The following is a 16,137-nucleotide window of genomic DNA, read 5'->3' as shown; positions in this document are numbered from 1 at the left end:
GGTGTAATACAGAACTGTGCTAAGTTCATACTATAATAGTATTTTAAGGAACATGATATAAAAGTGCATCTTAAAGGAATCACACACTACAGTAATACATGACAATGAAAATTAAGTTATCTGGCTTTGATCCATGTTCGTTTGGAGCAAACATATAGTATTCTTCTAAACATTGACAAAATTCTCTCTCTTTTTTTTTGCATTTAAAATACACATTTCTCTTCTCATACACAGACTTTTGTCCAATCAAATGCTCTCAAGATCGAAAATGTCCCTCCCTCAATTCCACCTGCAAACGACTAGAAAGAACATCATGATTCATGGCTGTGATGTAACTAAAGCATAAGTGCGATTTCATGTTTCTTTATTTCGTTTTCTTTCTTTCTTTTAATTAATCCGTTTAATGTGCATTTAAAAAGCACTGAAAAAAGAAACAATGTCAGACAAAATCCACAGATCATTTTAAATGGGTAAAAATCATAACTTCTTATAATTAAGGCATTAAACAACTCGTACGCAAAGCTGCATTCATTTAAAAAGAGTTCTGGAGAACAAAGCAGAGAGTTTAAATAAGGACACAGATTCCAGATTACTTGGTATGTGTGGGGCGATTGAGGAGAAAATGGGAACGGATGTAAATGGTCATGTTGAACAAAAGCATCAAACTTATAGTAAGCTTCTGAAAGTCTTTTTTGAGACTAAAACTAAGTATGTCAAAAGTCCCACTGAGGAAATCAAATGCCTTCTAAATAAGATTATATCAGTTGTGGCTAAACTTTTAAAGCAGCACCAGACGCCTGGCTGACGATGTTATAACTTCTACCATGAAGTAATGTGTTTAGTAACGTCAAAGCAAAAGTAACTCCTGTTAATCCTTATAAAACCAGACTGAACTTTGACCTTTTAGAATTAGACCAATCAAAGCATTCAGGGAAGCAGAATGAGACAGATCCTGAGCAAAGTGAAGTCAAATAAGTGGGCAACTGTCAAGACTGAAAAACATTGTGTTTGTGCCGCAAGTAATTTCCATTGATTTGGAAATACTACATCTTCTGTTAATGCAATTGTTTGGCTTTAACAACAACAACAACCACCATCATATTTGTATGGTCATTCATTTGGTGCAATTATTTATCATTATAACTTTTATTTCATAGAAAACAAAGCAGAACTTTTCTCTCAGTTGCCCTGGAAAACATTTGGCCAGCAATTTAAATGTGAATTGTTATTTATTTTCATATTGAAGTATATTGTCATGGCTAATTAGATTATCATTCACAAACCCTTAGCCCCTGAGCCTATTCAAACTAGACCTTTAGTGTTAACACTGAATGCGTTTGACAGTGCATGTGTAGCCTGCTACTTAAACTAGTATTTGAGAAGATCACAAAATGAAATGCAACCATTTGACAGCGGTGAATGGAACACAATGACTCAAGTGGGACTTGCATTCCACAGCATTAGAAGAGCACTCAGTGAACTTGAGGACTGAGACCCCCTATGGAGAAAAACCCTCCAACAGAATTAAAACTTCCCCAAAGAAGCTCACTATATGAGTAGGGTGAATTATGAGTAGGGTGAATTCAGGTAAATTTTTCCACTCTTTGACAGTCATCCCAATTTACCCAGCCCCAATCAAGGTTGCCCAATTAAAGCCACATTATGTAATTTTTCGCCGTCAGAGGTCGCTTACCCACTATCGTAGGGTAACGCAGCGCTGTTTTATCATATTAGATACATCTAAGTGTGTTGAAAGTTATGTTACAGTACTACTCTGTGCGTTTGTTCGGCAGCTATATGAGACTCTTGTAGCACACTGCAGTAAGCTAGATCGATATTAGGCATGGTAAAACATGGTACTCGCGGTAAATTATGAAAACGACTTCACTACAACGAGATTTAAACAATTAGGCCTACTGTTGAGCTATATAACAATAATTAGTTTACTGTAGATTAATGTATCCAAACAGTTGCTCACTTGTCTAATAAAACACATAATATATTAAAGCATCTTTGGTGTTTCCATGGTTTCTACAAAATAGAAATATGGATAGGTGATGCACTGACACCAACCGTGTCCTGGTTAAAATGACTTATTTCTGGATTTAAACATTCTTGGAAACAATTTTTTTTTACATATTGTTGTGTTATTATTATTTAATGTCTGGTTTACCATGCTTATACTTATTATATTGTTTTATATACACTTTAAACTAAATTCAGCGTGCTGAAAGTGAAATACACTTTTCATTGTCAACAAGTCCTAAATTTGTATACTCTCTTTTTTTAAACATTTGAATTTTTAAAGGTCTTAATTTAATAGTAACATGAATGTTATTCATGTTATGTGTATGTTATTTTATCTTGCTTTAGCGTCCATTTTTAAGCTTGTCCATGTTCATTGTAATAGTAGGCCTATAAAACAGGCCGATCTGCACATTCTTCACACAAAAAAAATACGACGGAAAGTAATTGAATGGGTAAGTAAAAACAGTTTTCATGTTGGAACGAACTATTCCTTTACGAACTGCCCTTTCACCTTACACACACACAAAAAACGGCAACTGCAGAGGTTCATTGCAGTGCGCCCGTGCGTGAATTGCTCACAACGTTTGACGTGCTGTAGTCAACACCTGAGAAAGCGCGCGTGCCATGACTCATATTCCTCTCTTGATGTCTCGGAATGTGTCTAACAGCGACTGGAGAGGCAGGCTGGGGAAAACGTAGAGGGGGAGGAGAAGGAGTCAAAGTAACAGCGTGAAATTGCATAAAACATGCCATAGAGAGCTCAGCGCACTTCCACACTGATCTCTCTCCGCACAGAGTGGATGTTCACGGGCGCTTGTGAAGGGACGAGCTCGAACTGCATTCCATGGACCAGTGTCGAAGTGTCTTCTTAAAATGTTGGATGTATACATGGGTATTATTTTAGTTTAAGGACAGAGTTTTCTAGAAACCTGCTGCTGAAAGCTGAAAAAGAGGAACTTTCAACAGACTCTGCTCAGACTTCAGAGAGATTTTTTTTTCTTCTAAAATGCACTTATTTGGAATTTCTGTCCTCTGTCTCGCATTGTTTTATGCAAACCTTGCTTTGGAGTCAAGTCACGACTACTATGATTATGACCAAGATCAAGGAGATGCCATGGTAAGCACCGGCAAGCTCATTTTCAAGTTTTAAAAGTAGAGAAATTGGTTTACTGCATAATTTATTATCAGTTATGATTTGTTGCCCTAAACTCAGCATGAAGGAAACTCATACTAAATAATCTCTTCAGTTATTTTCAAACTTAGTTGCACTGCTTGGAGCTTTGAGATGCAACAACTCAACAGCCAACATCACTGGCACTGGTGACTATGCTTGTACTTAGCCCAAATTCTACAGTTTTAGAACCCGATACATTTATTAAGGTCTTCTTGCAAAAACACATGGAACTTGTATAATCCAAAAAGGCATTTAAATCTCGGAAGCTTGGACAGATCTTTAAAAGCCACTATTTTAACCATTTATGGTGTGATGGTACATTCAATCAACCATGGTGATTTCCTTTGACCATCACTGTTCTCTTTTTATTTCTTTGTGTTTTTGTTTTTATTTATTACAATATAAATTCAACAAATTGTTAAAAGCACCCATTACCCTTGGAATATACCATTTTCATCTATTTATCACATTGAAGTCATTTTGAGAGAACTTCATTCACACATCTAGCCTATGATTGAAGGGAATTCATTTGAGAGCACAATTGTCATAAGAAGTGGAAGCAGGTGTCATTGGGTCAGCAACTTTAGAAGTAGTCTCCCTATTTCTCTCGTTCTTTTGTCTTCCCACTGAGAAAGAAAGAATAGAGAAAGTTGTTCTTTGATCATGTATTTGATGATAAATATACTCAATGGGTGCAATTAATTTGAATATCTCTATTACCTCCGGAGCTCCAATGAGACCTGAAATCAAAAAAGATGTATGTTAATTCTTTGGCTCACACACCCAGCCTGTTTTAAATGACACTGCTATACTTTGACACAACATTCTATCTTTTCGTATACAGCAGCAGAAGAATTTTACTATGCACAGTGTATAAATGATACCATATGCTACGCGTTGCAATGTGGACATCTTGACAAGGTCTTGAAATGCTTCCCATTGGTAATGTGTGACATGGGCCGTACACTAATCACGAGTGCCTAAAATTAGACTTGCTTTGTTTTCACTCTCTCTCTTAAACTCCTTGGGGTTGCTGTGAAATTCGATGGTTATTAAGATTCATTTAGCTGGAATTCACAGAGAGAAGCAAAAGTCAATCGTAAGTACAACAGCAACAACATAAAAAGCTGCTGAATTTCTAATGGTTTATTTTCAGTCCACTTGGGGGATATTTGTCTTGCACTTATGCCATGAAATTGAATAATTGTTCTGTAATTGCACATGTGGCTGTACGCTATATGAAATTATGGGATGGTTGACTTAATAATTCATTGGGCGTCAGTCAGCGCTCGGCTAATATACTGACCTTATTTCTCTCCCTTGGACTTTTCAGTCATGGCCATCTCTCATCTGTTTGGCAAAGCTGTCCTGTAAATCATGAGTAATTGTGATTGTAATTGTAAATCATACGGATTGTACACGTAGAGAGAGTTATTGTCTAGTAAGGCTATCTTTCTGAAGGGGTCACCTGGGAAATGGTGGTGCTTGGTGAGTACACATGAGGTGCTGGGACCCACTGATTTGTAGTTTTAAAGGCTCAGCTGCAGTCTTGACCTCATTTATTGGGACTGATGAACGGTTTTGTCATGTGGCTTTACAAAAACTCCATCATTTTAACTGGGATTTTGACTGCTTTGGGAATGTCTATTTCATATTATTAGCCGCTATGTTGCAAGTCTCTTGAGACACTCTGGTTTAAGTAAGCATTATATTTCAGCCTCTATGAGCGTGTCTTTTAGCTAGTGATGAATGCCTCAGAATAAACCATCCATGATAAAGCACCTCCACCTCCTCTTTTAAAGCATACTTGTTTATTTCTGCCCTTTGGTGATAACCAAGGGATTCCCCAGGGAGCTCTTCGCCAGTTTGAGTGTGTGGTGCACTTCCCAGGTAGGAAATTTAGCACAGGTGGAACAGATTACTCACTTCTGCCTCTCTTATCTTCGCCACTCTACAGCTTGTCCACCTGCCAGATCTGCTCATCCTTTAACTTCAGATTTAGCACACCCACCTTTCACAACTTTAGAGGAGCTTTCATCTGGGGGGTGGGAGGGAGAGTCAGACATTGTGATGACGTAAGCAAGAACACTTCATGTCTTTTGGAAGTTCAGCAGTTCAACCATTCTTTGAATTAGGCAACTTCTGCAAAAGGGGTGTTTCAGAAGCAGTTACTTCTAAGAATATATTTTCCTAGTGCAATGCTGTTGTAAAGGACTGACATGTTTGAAAGGCTTTAAAGTGTTTTTAGGAGTCTATTATGCGTAATGGAAAATGGAGTAAGTGATTTGAAGTGATGTTTAGATAAGTGATGTTAGGGTGTTCACACTTGTAGTTCGGTTTGCTTGGTTTGGACCAAACAACAACAACAACAACAAAAAAACATTTAGTCCTGTTCCGCTTAGCGTTCACAGTGGAATTTTAACACCGAACCTAAAGGCACAGGGACATGTTCACAACCTGTTTGGCTTTTATTACGTATATTTTGTGACGGAACTTACTGAACATCCAAAACAATTCTGTGTGCTGGGCTAAATGTGCTCATTGTATGTGCGTAGCTTACATAATGGTATTTTGACCAGCTGAGAACTTGTGAAGAGCTTATAAAATGTGTAAAGGAGTCAAAACAGCGGCAGGAATTCCTCCATCACACACACAAACGAAGATCTGCTACGAGGAAACGTGGTTCTGATGCCTGTACTGAACTGTGATGGGCAACATCTATGATGAGAAAAAAAACAGGTATTCTTGTGCATTCTGTCCTTTTTAGGGTCGCATCTTGTGACCTCATGTCCCGTTTTTTGGTTTGTTTACATGCCTTTGGTCCGTGTTGCATTCATATATCATTCGAAGCACACCAAGTTCGCTTGGAAGTGGACCGAGACCCATCTTTTCAGGGGTCTCGGTCCGCTTGTTTGGTGCGCACCAGGGTTCAAACTTATTTAAATGATCCGCACTAACAGAGCGATTGACCAGAGTTTGTTTTAATTTAACCAAACATGCCAAGCGTGAACACACCCTTAATGGTTAGTTCTTGGTTCTCTTTAAAAAAGCTGGAGTGGCAACAGTTACTGTAAATCTAAAAGGGTTTTTATAATTTGTGTTTTGGTTTTCATTGCCAAAAAATTTCTCTCTTTAATCTGTGGTGATTGCATGTTTAATTTGAGTAGCTGTCTCTTTCTTTTTGCGCTGTCTATAAACTGGCTGTAGATCTCAGTCCCCTTCAGCAGAGGAATTCAGCCCTGACTGTGGCCCAGCAGTGTGCCTGAAGCAGCTGGGGGACAGATTTTTTCGTGTTTTGCACTTTTTTTTCAGATTCGAGACCGCTTTTGCAATTTCCTCTGCAAAGAGAAGCACTGGAATGTGTTACAGCAGAAAATACCAGATAACTAAAAATGAATAAACTTTTTAATTTATTTAAAAATAAATTTCTTCTAGAAACCTTATTATAGCCAATGTGTGGGCCACTCAGTGAGTGTAAACTGGAGACAAGTAGTAGACTGTAAAGGCCTGTGCACACCGGACGAATATCGCCAGCGTTTTTCGTGACGTTTTTCGGCGCGTCTTGAGTGTTCACACCCAAGCGATTTTCACTGCCGATGCGCCGAGTGAACGTGCACATTCAGTAGATAGCGCTCCCGGTACACAAGGTGGTGCTGCGGCACTTTACGCTTCTGACACTCGCTTGTCACACAGAAGAAGAAGAGAGACAGTATTTACGTGCTTGCCAAAACCACAGATATATTATGTCTATGGCCAAAATCATTCACACACTTTTTTCTAACTGGCAGGCAGCATTATCAGCTCATTTTCTTCTTTGTCTACTTACTACTTCTTCTTCGGATCAATGTGTGCTCGGCAAGACTGTTCTGTCCTTGAGCGCCACCAAGTTGTGTTTTAATGTCACTTCAGCAGCTCCAGGCACGTGAACAAAAGCGCTGATCTCATTGGTCGGCCAGTTTTTAACGCGCTGCGTCAAAATAAAAAAACGAACCCGAGGCGTTTTTTTTTAAATCACGCTTTTACGCCTGGCGTTTTACGCGTCGGTGTGCACACTCACATTGGCGCCCATTGTTTAGTCATGAGGCGTTAAACGTCGGCGATTAAACGCGCGCGAAAATCGTCCCGGTGTGAACAGACCTTTAGGCAGTATTTCCCAACTTTTTTTTGTCTTGTGTACCCCCAGAGCCCCATCAGTAAGCATCAGTAAGCCTTAAGTACTCCTTCATTGACACTAAATCAGAAGTTTCTTGTTACACCTTATACAGGATATAATTTAACTTTATCATTAATGTTGTAAAATTGGTCACCTTCAGACTGATTTCATTTAAGCTAAAACATGAAGTTAATGTAAAAAAAACCTGCCATTCGTCTCCCTTTAATGAAATGCCTGAGCTTGTTTGACTGTTAAGTGAGCAATCATGCAGAAACGTTCCCTAAGACTAAATGGAAGATTTGTTTATAATTCAAATTTAGATGTGAAATTTGACAAAAATAAAGTAATTAGTGCTTTTTGAAATGCCACAAAAGCAGGATTTTTCAACCATGAGTGGATATGCAATCATTTTTACAGATCTTAATGAGAAGTCAAGACTTGCAGTGTAGCAAAGACTTACAGATTAGACTTACAAAGGAAATGGAAATCTTTCTAACCCCCTGGAATCACTGCTCTAAAGGATAAAACTGGTTTTGTGAAGTGACCCGTTCATTTAGTCAGAGTGAGACAGCAAAAGGAACAGGTTGTTCACATGTAGGCTGAGGCCAGAATTATCATTACAGTACTATGTGACATAATTTTTATTTGCTTATTTTTTTTTATTATAGTGTCAATTTATACAGTACATACCTCATTCAATATTCCCTACACTAGTCCACTAATATAGTTCACTTGAGGTCAGGAATGAAAATGTGTGAGTGAATTCGGACACTTGAGTGCGCCGGTAGGGCTGCAGCTTTTGCATAGTTTGTGCTTACTGTTTAATAGTCATTTGATATCAGTTAAAAAGGAATTTATACCTGTATGATTTTACGCTGTATCCACATTGGACCAGCGGTGTGGAAAATGGATGGATGGTTCAGCTGTGGGTGCCATCTTCTGATCAGACGCGGGAATTAATTTGGTGTGCGACTCTCACAGTGCATTATGGGTATTCTTTAGCTGTTGAGACTTCATCGATTGTACACTCATTATTGTGGTGCATTGTGGGATTGAATATGTGCACTCGATGACGTCCACTATGGTTTCGGACACCACTACAAATGGCTCTCCTCTTAAATAATGCCCTATATATTGGGGGCGAATTCGTACACGGTCATAAAAACCGACACTAAAAAGCACAATGGGTTATCAATTTTGGAAATGGAGTCAAGAGAGTAGTCCATTAGTATACAGATTAGTTTATTATACTACATGAAGCAAATGTGTGGAGTCCTTAATTATTTTGCATTGTTTTGTAAGTCACAATTAATATTGATAGGTTCACCCAAAAATGAAAACTCTGTCAGTAATTACTCGTTCCAAACATGCGAGACTTTCAATAATCTTCGGAACAAATGTGAAGATCTTTTTTGATGAAATCTGAGAGCTTTCTGTCCCTCCGTTGAAAGCTATGCAACTACCTATTTGACGCTTCAAAAAGTTCATAAAGAGATCGGAAAATTAATCCATATGAATTGAGCGGTTTAGTCCAAATTTTCTGAAAAGACACAATTGCTTTATATGATGAACAGATTGAATTTGGACTTTTATTCACATTTGAACATTCATCAACTCGCTCATTAGTTGAGGTAAATGGAAGCTCAAGCATGTTCGCTTGACGTGCGAGAACCAATGAGGTTCATTCTCGTGTTATGAAGCACGTTTGAGCTTTGTTTTGCTGATCAATGTTTATATGTGAAAAAAGCCTAAATAAAATCTGTTCATCATATAAAGCTATATTGTCTCTTCAGAAGATTTGGACTAAACTACTGTGGAGCAGAGACTGTGTAGCTAGAAAAAGAGCATTTTGTAATTTCAGCTACCTGCTTGTGTGTCTCACACAGAAAAGAAATTCATACAGGTTTTGGAGCGACATTAGGGTGAGTAAATGATGATAGTGTATTCATTTTTAGACAAACTAATCTTTTAAAGCTTTCTTAAGGCTTTAGAAGAGATGTGCGAATCCACATGCCAAGACCTATGACTACTCGCTGAGTGGATGCTACTTAAACCTTAATGTCGCTCTTGACAGTTTCTGTCCTGGCAGGATATTTGCTTCATATAATACTTTAAGTATGCCAAAACAAGAACCCCTCCTGCCCCCACTGTATCTGTGTAGCTTTTTTAAAATGTGTCTACAGGGAGTTTCATTGGGATTTCATGTAGAGCTCTATTATGTTTTGGAGAGCTCAAGAATTGGGTTACAGAACATTAGACCTAATATCCCTGTGGTCTTATTGAGTAGTGGGCAACCCTCCAGGCTAATAGCTTTATTGCACCACAGAAACCTTAACCAAGTACGCGTCAGAAGTGCACAGTAATTGCATCCTGACACACACCCGCCTCGACACGTGAAACGGATCAGACTAAGAAAGCAAGTCTTTCTAAAAAAGGAAGAGAGGTTCTTATGGGACTCAATCTCTAGATTATTTCTAAAAGTCAACATGAAATCAAAATGGCACATTGGTCTTATTGTGCATGATTCATCAGTGCATGTTGCTTCCAATTTTCCTAAAACATATTGTTTGCCTTCATAATCTTTTATCAGAATGCAATGACTTGCTCTGCCTCTGAAATGACTTTCCATTTTGGCTGAAATTCAGAGCCAAATGAATGTGAAAACTGATATCAATTCAATAAAAAAAAAAAGTTGTTTTCAGTTCTAGCATTGTCGTAGTTAGCAATGGCGCAAAACAAAGTGTAAACACTGTAATGCAACCCGAGGCAATGTGGAGCTTATTAGCTGTTTATACTGCAAATTGGACTTGGAAAGCATTGTTTCTGAATGTACTGATTCAGACATCGACAGCGCTCTCTGTTGTTACGTGCTCTTTGTTGTATCCAATGCTGCTTGGTCTTTTTAATGGATCTAGCAGAAACTAGCCTAAAGACTGGAAAAATGATTTCCATGCAGATGGTCTGGTCTCAAGAGCGCATTCATATATGCATTAGTGTGTGTACTGAATCCAGTGGTTGGTTTAGAATCATATGTGAGGCCGTAATATAGAATTAATGAGTTTCAAAGTGTAGTCCTCTACCTTGGGGTGCATCTCAATTGCTTTAGGGAAACGTGACAGATTAGGATTGTTTGTCTGAAATGTGGGAGGCTTGGATGTTGAAGAGGGTCTCAGTTACTCTTCAGACTTGTGGCCAGACTTTTTCTCCAAGGGATTGGAGAACCCCTAGGTCAAAAGCTCAAAGCTCGCAGTCAGTTCTAGGGTTTCTAGGAGATCATTAGGGGTTAATGATATTTCAGATCCTCTTCCTCTCCTCCTGAGTGTTAGCAAACGTAGACCCAGACATGCCCCCAGCAGACTTCAACGACATCATTCAAGTTCAGTGAGCACAGCACCGTTCGCAAGCCTGCTCTCTGGAGTCCAATATTGAGGATGAAAGGTATGTCTGGAACAGATGCAACATGTGTTCTTGTGCACATGCACCACAGCTATAGTGTTCACGATGGGGCCATGTTCCACCTGAGTTAAATGAGCATGTGTGATGCTCTATGATGATGTCTGTAATACTCCCCAGTGACAGTATTTTTTTTTTTTCCTTGTGTTGAAAGTAGAAATTAGTACAAGAATGACTTTGACTTTGCCTTTTATTTACTTGAAAATATAACCTATTGTAAGTGTGGTTAAACATAAATCTGGTTAAGCACTATTATGATTATAATCTCTTGTACTGTCTGGTCCTCTCTTCACAACTGCATAACTGCCCATTATAGATAATAAACCACACGTGACTGCTTGAGAGGCCTTTGTACCATTAAAATGGCTCATTTTATTTTATTTCTAAATGGTTAGCTTAGCAATTAAATACTTTTATCTGTGTAAGAAAACAGAAATCATGAAATTGTTGATTTTGTCATCGAAACATTAAATATATCAAACAATGCTTGATTACGTAATCTGCAACAAGATAGGTATCTTTACCTAAGGAGTATATGAAATCTTGTGAACTCTTAAATCATGAAGTTGTGAAGGATGACGTTCTGATTACGTTTTAGTGTAGGAGTATGGGGTGACTGTAATGGAAATGGAACTTTATAAACCTGGCCTAAATATGAAGCCTTTTGACTCAGACTAAAGGAATTCATTCGGTGAGTGCGCCTTCCAGAAACGTCATCCAAAATAGCTCCGGATGCTGGTATCAGCTAAGAGGATAAACTCTAACCTCATTGCCAAAAAAGGATCTAGTTGTTTGTGTCATTGTGTCAGTTTTGTGGTTTGCTTCAGGAAACACTATGCCATCAAGAGTGTTACTTCAGGGTGTCTGAAATGAGCCTTCTATCTAATGATGCACATTTTATAGTTGGCATCAAACTTGTTGACTCACATTTGAACTTTAAAATAATGGTAGTCATGATGACATCATCGTCATTCTCGGGATCCCGTGCGTGTGTGGCATCCAAAATCCTTTGATTTTGTTAAGGTGGAGATGACATCCTGTCCTATGTGTTAAACCCAGCTGCTTACTATTGTGGTTAATTCAATGAGACATACTTTCTAGCATGGGGAAGTATTTTTTATTGGTTAACAGCACAATGTGGTCCATGTCTGGCCACTGATGTTGTATGCATCTATCATCAGGTCATCATTTCACTACATCCCATGAATCACGTTCTTCTGGGCCAAATGCAATCTTGTATTCAGGCCATTCTCCCTTCAACTTGATTAATCAGATGTACTGTTCATTTTATTTCCTTAAAAAATGTCAAACCTTGTTTCTTTAAAGGGATAGTTCACCCTAAATTAGTGGCACAGTTTACCCAGTGAAAGCACACAAGTTGTGAGAAATCAAGATTAATAAAAAAAATTTTTTTAAATCTAAAGCTGCAAGTTGTTGAATGCAATGTGAATTTGATCTTTATATGAAATTAAATTGAACATATTTGATATTGAGTCTGACAGGTAAATGTGGATGAAATATAATTTAGTAAATATTAATAATATTAATAATGTAGTATTTTTATTATTATGCATTGAAATTGATGTTTCTTTTTTAATGCTAGAATAAAGTTATCCCTAATATTATGAATTGGATCACAAGGGTAAAACAATGAATGCATTTTTGGGTCAAGTGCTCTCAGATTTCATGGTTCCCATTTGTATCGTTCTCCCATCAGTGTCTTTTTTTAGTTGCCACTAAAACATAAAAATAGGGCATTGTATCAGTATTTGTACACTTACCAAATCTGAGGTTTGGGCCTGACTCACGTGTGAATATGTCTGTGTTCTGAGCACCACACATCATTTTCTCAGTCTCCATTGTTTCTGGTAGGAAACAGACCAGTGTGTTATCTCAGGAATCACTGTAAACAAAGGCATGGAAGAGGCCACATACAATAGTCTTGTTCATACTCTTTTTGTGGTATTTGGGTTTCCTGAATAAACAGCAGGGAGTCAATGCAGAAGCGGTCATTTCCTACAAGGATTATATTTTTCCTCTTTCCACGATTAGAGATATTTTTCTTGGTGTACGGCAAAACTGAATATTTGCAGGTAACAATATGGGTTTAGAATCTTTTTCAGCTACTGTGTCAAAGGTTTTGTGATAACATTTGAAACTATGCAGTCTTAAAGTCATATTTCACATAAATGGTTACACTTTTATTGTTGAGGGTGGTATTCTGGCACAGCGAAATGTCCTGTATCATGAAAAATGGCCTTCAAGCATAGCCACGGGAACATATTTTGTCAGGGAGGTGCTGATGGCCAGGGCTTGATTTTGCGGGGTTGTGCCAAAGTGGAGGCTTTTAAATGAAATCGTAATATTAAACAACCCAATCAACACTTACAGATGAACATACAAATGAATGAGGACAGAATCATGTGAGAACGCTCAGAACTCATGATTAAATAAATGTTAAAAACACTGCACTACATGGCGGCATCACAAAGATCTGCATCTTGCCTTTTGATACTCAAATCAAATGTAGCTCAAGTTAATATAAGTTCAACTTTTAAAAAACGTGTTTCTAGACCTTTTACTATTTTTCGTTCCACTGACCTGTGTATTTAACAGCAAAAACGTGTTCTGTGTGAACTGGCCCTAAGTGTCAAATGAGTTCTGTTGGTCCTCAACAAGCATAGTCACATTACTCACACCATCAGATTTTGAAATGGCCTATATTATTTTTTTAGTCAGAAAACCATATTTGACAGCATATAAAAGTGAAATAATCTTTAGAGTAATTTTATGAATAAAGGTGGAAAATGAAAAGAAAATATTTTAAGTTGTGTAATCTAAAAGGTGCAGTGTGTAATATTTATCAGGATCCATTGACAGAAATGCAATATACTATACATAACTTTGTTTTCAGTGGTGTATAAAGACCTTACATAATGTACTTTTATTTTTTTATTACCTTAGAATGAGCCATTTCTATACATACACCGCAGGTCCCCTTATGGTGAAGTCGCCATTTGCGCCGCCATGTTTCTACAGTAGCCCTAAACGAACAAATTGCTCTACAGAGCGCTAGATGCCACTAAAATTTACACAGTGCACCTTTAAATTCCATGTAGTGAAACAGCTGTCGGCAGGGGTGCTGCAGCACCCTTAGCACTCCTAGTTCCAGTGGCCATGCCTTCAAGTTTATACTTTCAAAAAATTGTCAAACTATAAAGCTCTTGTTTGTTCTGAGGATCTCCTTTGATAGCAAGATAAGTAGGGAGGCCTAGAAAAGCATTGCTTGTACTTATCTGGCCCCAAAAAACATATTTTATGTAAATAATACGGTTTACAGAAATGCAAGAGTAAGAGAAAGCTCATTCCCTACCATTTGAGATAATAAATTGTCTGCTGTAAACTTGGTGATTTGCCAAATGAGATTTTGATAAAACAAAATTATGTTTATTCACCAGTCAAATGTGATACAGACTGGCTGGGCCAGTACCAAAGACTGGCCTTCTGGAAAGTGGAATTCTGTTGAGGCTCAATTCAAGTTGTGTTTTTCTCATTTCTTTAACACCTCTACAAGAGGGGGAGGGTGCTTTTTTTATCGACAGCCATGATCAGCTATGTGGGTAAACTGGGCATGTTTCCTGGAATGTCCCAGACAGCAGTATCATTTTCCATCAGGGACTTCAGGCTGTTTCAGACGCTGTTGGTGTTTTCACACTTCTTGCAAACGTTCATTCCACTGAGGATTGCGGGGAGGTCAAGACTTTGGGGCTTTGATTGCGTGTGCTGGGGTGTCTCTTGCTGCAGACAGACATGGCTACGTCTTCACAGGCAACCTTGGATCCCACCCATCAGCTTACTGAGTGAGCAATACTGTCAGTTGACTGGGTTGAGACCATTGTGTTCTGACCAATCCATCCATTAAAGCATGATTCGCATGTCTCAGTTACACTCTTAACATTCACACATTTTGAAATGGGAAACCTTTACCTATATCTGTTGATTGATTGTGTAACATTCATTTTAAAACCCCATCTGATGAGTAAATAGTGATTTGTAGTGCTAGTGTGATTAAATACAACATAAAAGGCTGCTGGCATACAGTTAGCCATTTTAACTGTCTAGTGATAAGAACATAAGAAATGGAAATCACGTGTCAAATTTATAATCACTGATTGGATCTCCAAATTTTAATTCAGTGAGTAGTCACAAACCATATTTTCTAAGCCAATGAGAGATTGAACATGCAATAAAAAATTACATAAAGTCAATTGATATTTCTCTTATTCACCCCCCTCCCAAAAATAAAATAAAAATAATTCTGTCATCATTTACTCATGTCTTTCGGAAAAACGGTATGACTTTCTTTGAAACATAAAAGAAGATTATTTAAAAAAAAAAATTTTTTTTTTGTCCATACACAATGGGTAACCAAAACTGAATTTTCATTTTTGTGTGATCTATCCTGTTAAGTGTTACTTAAATATAGCTCTCTTAAAGGGTTACTTATATAGTTCTCACCCTATACGTATAAACCTTACGTGTGACTTTCTTTCCTCTGCAGAATGTAAAAGATATTTTGAACAATTTTGGTAACCAAATCTACAATGGAAGTCAATGGGAACCAAAACTATACCAGACAGCTTCGGTTTCCATTGACTTCCATTGTAATTTCTGTCCATACAGTGGAAGTCAGTCGGAACCAAAACTGTTTGGTCACCAACATTCTTTAAAATATCTTATGTTCCTCAGAAGAAAGATAGTCAAAGGAATGACATGAGGAATATGATGACAGAATTGTCATTTTTGGGTGGAATGACATGAGGAATATGATGACAGAATTGTCATTTTTGGGTGGACTATCCTTTTAAGCAAGAGTAATTTTTTTTATTTTTCAGGTATGTGGTATTTCCAAGAAGTCTCATAAATTGTGTCATTCCCTAAGAAAAAGTTTGTGACAAAATAAATATGACGCATGTAACTGAAGAATTATTTGTATCAGCATAAGCTGACAGGCTGCTTTTCCCCAGTTTTATTCTGTTTCTCTGTGTCTTATCAGGAGCATTCAGAGCCAGACCTGGTGGAGCAGTTACGTTCAGCGGGTAGCGTGGATGAACTTATGAGGATAGTTTACCCCAGCTACTGGAGCATGCTGAAGTGTCGTTCCAAGGCGGGACCGCGCTTACCTCACAGAGAATACAGCTCCACAGAAACAAGGTCGGAGGAGGCCTCCTTTGCGGCTGCTTTCATCAATCTTGATATTATTAAAAGTGAGTGACTATTAATTTAAGACCGGCATAGATTGTGCTGGCAGTGTTTTTTGTCATTATTG

General features: G+C 38.0%; 1 protein-coding gene across 2 annotated transcripts in view; it reads left to right on the top strand.

Moving 5' to 3' along the window:
- Positions 1-2,548: 2,548 nt before the first annotated feature.
- vegfc (vascular endothelial growth factor c) overlaps positions 2,549-16,137 on the top strand; it is a 62,059-nt gene continuing 48,470 nt past the window's right edge. Inside the window, exons 1-2 of one of the 2 annotated variants that reach the window (XM_079811472.1) lie at positions 2,549-3,145; positions 15,865-16,075. In XM_079811472.1, the coding sequence (XP_079667598.1) occupies positions 3,035-3,145; positions 15,865-16,075 (322 nt within the window). In that variant the 5' untranslated portion in view covers positions 2,549-3,034. The remainder of the gene's footprint in view (positions 3,146-15,864; positions 16,076-16,137) is intronic. The other variant, XM_079811473.1, reaches the window with a different exon arrangement.

Source organism: Gobio gobio, assembly GCF_949357685.1.
Source record: "Gobio gobio genome assembly, chromosome: 3".
Classification (NCBI taxonomy): Eukaryota; Metazoa; Chordata; class Actinopteri; order Cypriniformes; family Gobionidae; genus Gobio; species Gobio gobio.
This window is presented reverse-complemented; position numbering and strand designations above follow the sequence as displayed.